General features: G+C 35.6%; 1 protein-coding gene across 1 annotated transcript in view; it reads right to left on the bottom strand.

The window, feature by feature from the left end:
• Positions 1 to 1,654: 1,654 nt before the first annotated feature.
• The window catches only part of LOC149259000 (putative pectinesterase 53), an 81,960-nt gene continuing 72,752 nt past the window's right edge, over positions 1,655 to 10,862 (bottom strand). Inside the window, exons 6-9 of the mRNA XM_089444905.1 lie at positions 9,790 to 9,959; positions 2,416 to 2,605; positions 2,041 to 2,279; positions 1,655 to 1,802 (exon numbers count right to left, since the gene is read on the bottom strand). Of these exons, the coding sequence (XP_089301031.1) occupies positions 1,655 to 1,802; positions 2,041 to 2,279; positions 2,416 to 2,605; positions 9,790 to 9,959 (747 nt within the window). The remainder of the gene's footprint in view (positions 1,803 to 2,040; positions 2,280 to 2,415; positions 2,606 to 9,789; positions 9,960 to 10,862) is intronic.

Here is a 10,862-nt window from a genome sequence, read left to right as displayed (position 1 = left end):
ATAGAGTTTTCGGCGAAAATCACATGAGAAATCATTTGTCGACGCGTTTCGAACCAACCAGTGTGGTTCATCGTCAGGACAAGTTGAAGAGCAGATCCAGCTTAGCCTGTTTAAATAGTCAGAGCAGAGACACCAACGGTTACCTGGGCAAAAGGTTGACTTAAGGAGCAAGGTAAAAAATAGTTATATTAGGTAAATGATAAATTATAATATAATAATAAATAAATAAAGATAAATAAATTTATATATAAAAATATAAATTTAGTTATATTAGGTGTAAGATGAATAAATAGATATATAAATATAAAAATGAAGAATTATAAATTATTAATAAATAAAAATGAAATAATAATAAATTTATTTATTTATTATAAATATATGAATAAATAAATAAATATAATAGTAAAAATAAGATAAAAATAAATGGTACAAATTTAGTTATATAAGGTGTAATACAAATAAACAATTGAAGAATTATAAAAAATAATAATGATAAATTATTCATTTATTAAATAAATAAAAATATAAATGAATAATAATAATAAATTATTTATTTATTTATGAAAAAATATAAATTCATAAATATAACTAATATAACTAATTTTTACCTTAAGTCAACCTTTTGCCCAGGTAACCGTTGGTGTCTCTGCTCTGGCTATTTAAACAGGCTAAGCTGGATCTGCTCTTCAACTTGTCCTGACGATGAACCACACTGGTTGGTTCGAAACGCGTCGACAAATGATTTCTCATGTGATTTTCGCCGAAAAACCTATCATAAACTTGTTATGGATCACAGAAGCCTCAACTCTACAGTTGTTTTTTTTATAAATACAAGTTTCTCTTTGTGCATGTGGAAAAACACTGTTTCTCTATGTCAAAAACAACTTCCCACTGTAAGAAAAGAGAGCATTTTGTTCTGTTGAGTTAATTTTGTTTTGGAATTAAACAGAAAATTCTCAACAATAACCTCGCTATATTTTTACAGATTTATGTATGTTTTTAATAGATTTTACTAATCAACTTTTTAAATTAAATGCATTTCTTGTTTTATATTTAGGTAAGTAAAAAAAAACTATTAAAAACACCAATTTAATATGTAATTCGATGATAATTTTGAAATGAAATTATTATTATAATATATAGAAAACTTATGATCAAAGATTTGATTTAATTCTTATAAAATTAAAATGAAAGTTTATAGATAATATTGTATAATTTAAAAATTTAAAAATTAAATTACTATTATATCGTATAAAAATTTTATAAATAAATATTTAAAATTTGATTTTCATAAAATTTAAATTTAATGATTATTATTATAATTCTATTATATGGAAAACTTATAACCACATCGAGAGCTAAGTTACAGTGGAAGAGTACGGTCGACCTTCCCACATATGTCCAGCCAAACACGTTGCGTTTATCGAAGTCCATTTATTTTTAAATTCAGGGTGAACAAGACAGGCCAGGAGAAAAGAAGAAAGTTTCATGCGTAATACCATTTATAAAATTATCGGTTACATCTGATAATTGAGGAAATATTCCATAAATATCTTGCAGCTTGAAAATATTCGTTTCTTATTCTGTGCTGGATGGTGTCAAATCCATTTGCTCTAGTAAAACTGGTAGCTCAGTGCCTAAGAGATCATGGCCTCTAGCTGACCCAAGTATTCCCGTTAATGTAACCCAGGCTCAAATATGATGCAATCTGGGAACGATCAGTGACTTTACTAACCCACGAAACTCGTCCATTTTGTCCTGCCCCAGGACCAGAACATTGGAACTCGCTATACTTCACAGTGCTGCAAATTCACAGAATGAATGAAAGCAATAATGTTAGAACGAGATATGGAATTCTAGTTGTCAGCGCAATGCAGGTTTTCTGAATTTATTTCAATTGTAAATTTAGGGTAAATTTTGGAATCTCAAGGGTTAAATTGTTGATCGATATAGTATCCTTTTTTAAGATTTCCAAACATTTTCAGAATCTGCAATCAATATATAGATACTAGGAAATAGAATAATGTAACAACTACATACTTTCTTCTTTCGGGCTTCCCTGGCCAGTCTGTCCATCCTTCTGGCCAGATAATGTCGTCCATGACAGTGTTAGCAAACACTAATGTGGAGTAAGGTCCCCATGGCCTGCCTAGATGCATTTTTTCTGTGCCTGTCAACTTGCAATTTAAAAAGACAAAGCCTGAATCTTCCAACGTAGACATTCTCTTCTGAGCCTTAAAATAGCCATAAAGTTTAGGAATGGCATGCAGCTGGCATTTCTGCGGTCATCAAACCGAAAATTCTGTAATGTTATTTATCAACACCGAGCTATATTGAAACAGAAAAGAAAAAAAGTAACGGAAAGAGTGTCCAGGTTTTCTATTTGGTTTGCCTCATAGAGAGATTTTCCATTGCCAAATACGAAGTCGGCAGCACCCTCAATGTAACAGTTTTGAAATAATGCCTCCCACTTTCGTCTAAGAAGGTGTCCTGATACCCCAGAAATCTGCAATTGTAAAACGCAGAACGATCTCCAGAAATCCTCAACGCCACAGCTTGATCGTCCACACCGTCATCACCGGGACCATATGAATTCTGCACAACTCTATGTAAACTCGTCTAATGATTTACTATGATTTTAATCGGCAATTCACATAACTTACCTCGAATGTAATATCTCTTGCTCTGAAATCTGAAGCGAGCACTGTCACCGTTCCCGAGTTATATGTCCCACCGCTCGATTTCGCATTCCATGTGATGACAGTGTTCTTGGCGCCGAGTTATGAAGGGCTTCTCCTTAGGAATAGTCACCTTCTCCCTGCGCGGTACATAAAATAATGAACAAAAAGTTGGTTTCTGTTTATGAAAACTTCCTATCTCGACAGTATTTACTCCTTTGATTTCATGGAAGATCATATTGATCTTCACAAGACAGAAAACATTCCATGACAAATGGTATGACAAAAAGTTTTGCAGAATGAAACCTAATTTCATTCCATAGTGGTGAAGTTAAATGGATTGAAAGATCTATTGTTGAAATATAATTTCAACTGCAGCTTTATCTTTATTTGCTATGCGATCTATCGCATATCGCAAATCGCAAACTCACCCTGTCGCCCTCACTTATGTGCCGTGATTTCTAGCGATTGCGATGTTGCGATGCGATCCGATCGCATATCGCAGATCACACTAATGTGTGTGTGCTCCACTTTTGTGTTCCGCCAAATGCGATCTCTGCGATGCGATCTAAATGAAGTCAACCGTTGAGTACAGGTCTGCAGCATGAATTTTAAGTGAAGTGAAAGTTACGTTTATTGACCGCCAGTAAATGTCACTAAAACAGCTGTGGGTTGGTAAGTTTTGGTAAGGATTTTAATTTTATTTCACGGGGAGTATGGGCACAAGAAAATAATGGTAAAACCATTTAATTTTATTGTTTTTTATTTGACAACAGCATGGCAAGTAAAAATTGAAGTAAGTTTTTTGTTATCATATATATATGTAACGTTTTTTATTTTGACTATAAGAATGGTAATGCACAGCAGTGCGAAGTAAAAAGAAAATAGAATGCAGCAGCATGAGAAAATTTGTGTAATTGCCACACAGTAGTGTGTTAATTTATAAAGCTGAGACAATATTTCTCAGAAGAGGCAGTGAGTGTTTATTGGAAACTGGAACTGAAGTGTTCGTGGTGTAATCCCTCTGTGAGAGAAGAAGAACCATATTTTGTAACAACAGTTTTTATTAATGAATAGAAATATGTGGTGTGTGAAAACTCTGTCAGCTGCAAATAATTTTTTTTAAGTTTCCGCTGTGTTAAAGATCCTGTGGAGGAAACAAAGCATTGTTCTCTATTCTGTGTTTTTGTTTTTGGAATTTTAGCAGAAAAATTCCCATCAGTGGTATCAGAGCGTTGTTCTTTGGTCTTTTGAGTTTGAAATCACCTGAAATTTCCAACAACTGGTATCAGAGCTAGTCTAGGCTCTTTGAAGGATTCAAAGAAGTTGAAAGAAGGATTCTTACTGCAGCAACTTCTCCAGCAGTGTGAAGACTCAGGCAAAAGAATCCAAGGTATTTCTCAAGTTCTTTTTTTGTGTTGTTGTTGAAGACAGTCTGTTATTTTAAATACACAGTGAGGTATTTGAAGCATAGTTAAGAGTGCAAGAATGGCTGGCACCAGCACCAGCAATAGCATGGGTATGCAGCTCCCACTATTTGATGGAAAAAACTATGACTATTGGGCAATAACAATGAAAGCCTTGTTTGCTTCCCAAGACTTATGGGAAATAGTTGAAGATGGTTTTGAACAACCAGCAAATGAAAATGAGTTTAATGGATTAACTCAAGGAGAGAAGGATTTGTTAAAGAGCTACAAGAAGAAGGACTCAAAATCCCTCTTCTTCCTGTATCAAGCAGTGCATGGAAGCATGTTTCCAAGGTTAGCAGCAACTAAGACATCCAAAGAAGCATGACAAAATCTTAAAACAGCCTATCAAGGCATGGAGAAAGTGAAGACATCAAAACTACAGATGCTGAGGAAAGATTTTGAGAACCTGTGCATGAAGCAGTCAGATAATATTGACTCATTCTTCACTCAAGTAATTGGCCTGGTCACACAAATAAGATCTCATTGAAATATACTTGAAGAAAGGAGGTTTGTGGAGAAACTATTGAGGAGCCTACCCTCAAGGTTCCATGTGATTGTCACCACCATAGAAGAGACAAAAGATCTCTCAAACTTTTCAGTTGATGAACTTCATGCATCACTGATAACACATGAGCAGAGGTTGAGTAGAAATGAAAACTCATCTCTAGAGCAAGCCTTCAAGACCCAGATTTCATTTGGAAGAGGAAGAGGTCAAGGCAGAGGAAACAAGAGAGGAAGAGGCAGAAGCCAAAACAGAGGTGGAAGGAATAGTCCAACAAATGTTCAAGGAAGAGGCAACAATCGAAATCAGAATCAAGGCCAAGGCTATAGCAAACAAAGAGGACAACATCATGCTCAAGGACAAAGGTATGAAAAATCCAATGTCCAATGTTATTATTGTAAAAAATATGGGCATTATGCCAGTGAATGTAGGAAGAAGCAGCATGATGTGAATAATAGATCTAGTGCAAATATCAGTAGAGAAAATATCAGCCAAGATAATGTATTGTTAGCTTGTAATATGGTTGAAACAAATAGTGAAGATATATGGTTTTTAGACTCCGGTTGCAGCAACCATATGACAGGAAACATAGCCTTGTTTTCTGCTTTAGATCAAAGTGTGAAGTCAAAAGTCACACTTGGGACTGATAGCAAGATTTCTGTTATGGGTAAAGGAGAAGTTAAAATATTTACAAAGCAAAGTGAAAGGAAAACCATAGCAGATGTCTATTATGTTCCTGGAATGAGATGTAACCTCTTGAGTATTGGATAGCTTGTCCAAAAAGGTTACAATGTTTTCTTTGAGAATGATGTATGCACCATCATGGATAGAGCACCCAACAAGCGATGCATTGCTGAAGTGAGGATGACGAGGAACAAGATGTTCCCTCTCAGAATAAGAGCAGATTTGAAAAACAAAGAAGTAATTGCAGCAGTTTCCCAAGAAGCTTTCCAAAGTATGCCAAAGGATGAAAATTGGTTGTGGCACTTGAGATTTGGACATCTCAACTTTGGAGGTCTCAACTTGTTGAGCAGAAAAGGAATGGTAAGAGGATTACCATTGATAGAGAAACCAGACAACCTTTGTGAAGGTTGCATTTTGGGGAAACAACACAGAGAAAGTTTTCCATCAGGGAAAAGCATAAGGGCAAAAGTACCCTTAGAGATTGTTCACTCAGATTTATGTGGACCCATGCAAAATCAATCTTTAGCTCGCAGCCAATATTTTCTAACATTCATTGATGATTTTACAAGAAAGACTTGGGTTTATTTCTTGAAGAAGAAATCGGAAGTGTTTGAAAAATTCTGAAATTTCAAAGCACTTGTGGAAAATCAAAGTGGGCTGCGCATCAAAGTTTTGAGAACAGACAGAGGAGGTGAGTATATCTCCAAGGAATTCCTACGGTTTTGCAGAGAAAATGGAATTCACAAGCAATTTACAGCAAGGTACACTCCGCAGCAAAATGGAGTTGTTGAAAGGAAGAACAGAACCATTATGGATATGGCGAGGAGCATGTTGAAGGCAAAGCATTTGCCAAATGATTATTGGGCTGAAGCCGTAAACTGTGCAGTATATATTTTGAATAGGTGTCCTACAAAAGCTGTGATGAACAAAGTGCCAGAAGAAGCATGGAGTGGGAGAAAGCAAGGAGTCACCGACATGAAAGTTTTTGGATGTGTGGCCTATGCACACATTCCCAATCAGCTAAGGAGGAAGTTGGACAGCAAAGGGGGAAATGTATCTTCATTGGATACAGTGAGGAGTCCAAAGCTTACAAGTTGTATATCCCATCCACCAAGAAATTTTTTGTGAGCAGAGATGTTCAGTTCATTGAGGAGGAAGCTTGGGATGGAAGCATAGAGAAAACAGTTAATGTTAAAAATTGTTTGTCTCACGATGAAAATGATGAGGAGATGGTAGAAATACATCCCCAAACAGCAGCACCAACACAAGGACAGCAAGGAACACCTTTGAGGAGAAATGAGAGTGCTTCTCCAAGCACACCACAAGGAGGAGATTCAAGGGCATCTTCAAGCACTTGCACACCGAATGAAAGAGGTAAAAAATTTAGAAATCTAAGTGACATTTATAATGAAGGAATGGATTCTTTGTTTGCATTATATTGTCATGTTGATGATCCTATTCATTTCGAAGATGTTATTAAAGATAAGAAATGGATAGAAGCTATGGATGAGGAGATGAAAGCCATAGAAAGAAACAAGACATGGGATTTGGTTGAGCTACCAAAAGGTAAAGAAGTTATTGGAGTTAAATGGGTCTATAAGACCAAGTGCAATGCTGAAGGTGAAACTGAAAGACACAAGGTAAGGCTGGTTGTCAAGGGATACAAGTAGCAGTATGGGAGAGATTATGAGGAGACTTTCGCACCGGTTGCAAGAATGGAAACTATGAGAGCAGTGCTGTCCATAGTAGCACAAAAAAAATGGAAAGTCTACCAGATGGATGTGAAGTCGGCACTCCTAAATGGAGTGTTAAAGGTGGAGGTTTACATTGAACAACCTCTAGGCTATGAGAAGAAAGGCCAAGAGCACAAAGTGTGCAGATTGAAGAAAGCTCTTTATGGGCTAAAGCAAGCGCCAAGAGCATGGTACAGTAGAATAGATTCCTATCTACTGGAAAATGAATTTGACAAATGTGAGGGAGAACCCACTGTCTACATCAAAGAAAAGGATGGTAAGATTCTGATTGTTGTCTTATATGTTGATGATGTGATTTTTACATGCAATGATGACTACCTCATTGAAAACTTCAAATCAGTCATGAAAGAGGAATTTGAAATGACTGACATGGGTTTGCTGAAATACTTCTTAGGAATAGAAGTAGATCAAAATGAAAATGGAATTTTTATATCTCAAGCAAGATATGTAAATGAAGTGTTGAGCAGATTTAATATGCAAGAATGCAAAGCAGCAAACACTCCCACGGTAATGGGATTAAAACTCAGCAAAGAGGACAGTAGCAAGGATTTTGATCCTAGCTTATATAAGAGCATAGTTGGCAGCCTTATGTATTTAACTGCAACTAGGCCTGACATAATGTTTGCTGTCAGTTTCATTTCCAAATTCATGGAGAGGCCAAAGGAGGCACACTAGCAGGCAGCAAAAAGAATTCTGAGGTATGTCAAAGGTACAAAAAGATTTGGCATTTTGTATACTTTTCAGAAAATTCAGATTTGGTTGGCTACACCGATAGCGATTGGGCTGGAAGCGGAGATGATCGGAAAATCACATCCGGTTATGTTTTTCATATGGATTCAGGAGCCATTTCATGGGCTTCCAAGAAACAATCCATTGTGGTGTTGTCTACAGCAGAAGCAGAGTACGTGGCAGGTACAACAGCAGCATGTCAAGCGGTTTGGATGAGGAGACTGTTAAGAAGTCTATGCCAAGAGCAGGAAACAACAACAGTGATTCTATGCGACAATAGTTCAGCTATTGCGTTGTCCAAGAATTATGTGTTTCACAAGCGAACGAAACACATTGATACAAAGTTTCACTACATTAGAGAATTGGTGAACAATGGAGAAATTGTTTTACAACATTGCAGCACTCAGGAATAGATTGCAGACATTTTGACAAAGCCACTGGATCATAAGAGTTTTGAATTTTTGAGGAAACGTCTAGGTATGATTGATAACCCAGCAGTTGAAATTAAAGGGGAGTGTTGAAATATAATTTCAACTGCAACCTTATTTTTATTTGCGATGTGATCTATCGCATATCGCAAATTGCAAACTCACCCTGTCACCCTCCCTTATGTGTTGTGATTTCTGGCGATTGCGATGTTGCGACGCGATCCAATCGCATATCGCAGATTGCACTAATGTGTGTGTGCTCCACTTTTGTGTTCCGCCAAATGCGATCTCTGCGATGCGATCTAAATGAAGTCAACGGTTGAGTACAGGTCTGCAGCATGAATTTTAAGTGAAGTGAAAGTTACATTTATTGACCGCTAGTAAATGTCAGTAAAACAGTATATGTAATTTACTGTGGGTTGGTAAGATTTGGTAAGGATTTTAATTTTATTTCAGCGGGAGTAAGGGCACAAGAAAAGGATGGTAAAACCATTTAATTTTATTGTTTTTTATTTGACAACAGCATGGCAAGTAAAAAGAGAAGTAAGTTTTTTGTTATCATATATATATATATATATATATATATATATATATATATATAAAACGTTTTTTGTTTTGACTGTAAGAATGGTAATGCACAGTAGTGCGAAGTAAAAAAAAATAGAACGCAGCAGCGTTAGAAAATCTAAGTGTAATTGCTACACAGCAGTGTGTTAATTTATAAAGCTGAGACAGTATTTCTTAGAAGAGACAATGAGTGTTTATTGGAAACTGGAACTGAAGTGTTCCTGGTGTAATCCCTCTGGGAGAGAGGAAGAACCATATTTTGTAACAGCAGTTTTTATTAATGAATAGAAATCTGTGGTGTGTGAAAACCCTGTCAGCTGCAAATAATTTTTTTTTAAGTTTCCGCTGTGTTAAAGATCCTATGGAGGAAACAGAGCATTGTTCTCTGTCCTGTGTTTTTGTTTTTGGAATTTTAGCAGAAAAATTCCCATCAGTGGTATCAGAGCGTTGTTCTCTGGTCTTTTGAGTTTGAAATCACCTGAAATTTCCAACATCTACGACTTGAATAGAATTTCTATAATATTTTAAAATCTGCAATCAAGATAAAAATTGAGATAAAACGAATCAATAACGCAGCCATACATCCTGTAACTATTATTCTGATTCTTTTTCAACCAAGGTGACTCGTCCTAAATTTATTACTCACTTTCAGCTATTTTCTATGCAGACTTAGTTTATCTGTTACATATTTTTGGAAAGGTTTTGGGTATACTTTCTGATTCAATTTGCTTAAAATTTGAACAAGATTTGTAAATTTATGTTTTAAACTCTCTCTTATTCAAATGCCTTCGAATTTTTTCAAATTACTAATTTATTTTAAACCACATTATTTCAAACCAGAAAAATTAAAAATTTCAAAAAATAAAAAAGTTAGCTTCTCCCAGCAACTCACTTCCACTTCCAAATAAGTTATTCTAATTTTGCTTTCATTAATTACTAACCTATAAGTGCCTGCTTTCACCTTCATTGATTACTAACCTATAAGTGCCTGCTTTCACATCAATGGTGATGGGATTCTTATTATTCATTGGAACTGCATTGATGGCATCCTGCAGCATTCTGAAATTACCCTGACAGTTCTTATCCACTGTAATCACACGTGCATTGCCAGACTCTGCAAGAAGCCCGATCAGTTTTCGAGACCAAATCTGAAGAAATCCATAGAATTCTTCTCCCAATTACTGCTACGTATTGCATGGAGTTCAGATATATTCCAACCGATACAATACGCAGGTTGCGTTAAAAACACTTGCAATGTTGTAAGAAATAAACTGATAACTATAAATCCTCTACAGATGGATTTTGCCATTGTTAACATTCGCAAGAAACCCTGACTTTCACGGATGGATGGATTCACAGGAATTTCGTAAAAAACAGACATTATCTATCAGTGCTCGCAATGAACTGTAGCCCCTGAAAGACTTGTGAAGCTCCTCAGACTTAAATACCTCCGAAGCTCCTTATTAGACAATTCCATTCCAAGTCCCGCGGAATCAGTTGCGACTCTTTGCATGGACCGAAACATTCATCCAAGCCTCAGAAGGCTCCATACTTCATAACCAAATGTGGTTAAGATATGTGCTATTTAGTAACCAATTCGTTAAGATGTCCATTTATCTCGGTCTGCAATTTCGGTTCTCATATTTACATATCAGGGTTCTATTTTTTGGAAGCTTCACTCCAAATCACCACAAAATCAAATTTCTCTCTCCTCGTAAAGCGATCCATATGTGAGGGGATTGGAAAATGTGTGTTTATAAAGTAAATTAAGTATATGAATGTTCCTGATTTTCATTTTTATTATTTTATTTTCTATTTGTTTTTCAATGAGCATTATTATTTTTAATCACATTAATTATTACAATATTATAATTTTACATTATCAAATGTGGTTAACATTAATGTTTATCAAGATTTCACAACTTTACATTAGTAAATGTGATTGACATTAGTATTTATCAAGATTCCACAAACAGGAAGCTAGCACACAAAAAAGATGTGTAAGAATATCTTCAAACTTTAGAGAAATTATAATTCAAATGCATATTCAT

The sequence above is a fragment of the Pinus tabuliformis genome, chromosome 6, assembly GCF_031772625.1.
Source record: "Pinus tabuliformis cultivar Carrire ecotype Pingquan chromosome 6, CPIR1, whole genome shotgun sequence".
In the NCBI taxonomy this organism is placed as follows: Eukaryota; Viridiplantae; Streptophyta; class Pinopsida; order Pinales; family Pinaceae; genus Pinus; species Pinus tabuliformis.
The sequence above is the reverse complement of the archived record's forward strand: the minus strand, read 5'-3'. Positions and strand labels throughout refer to the sequence as shown.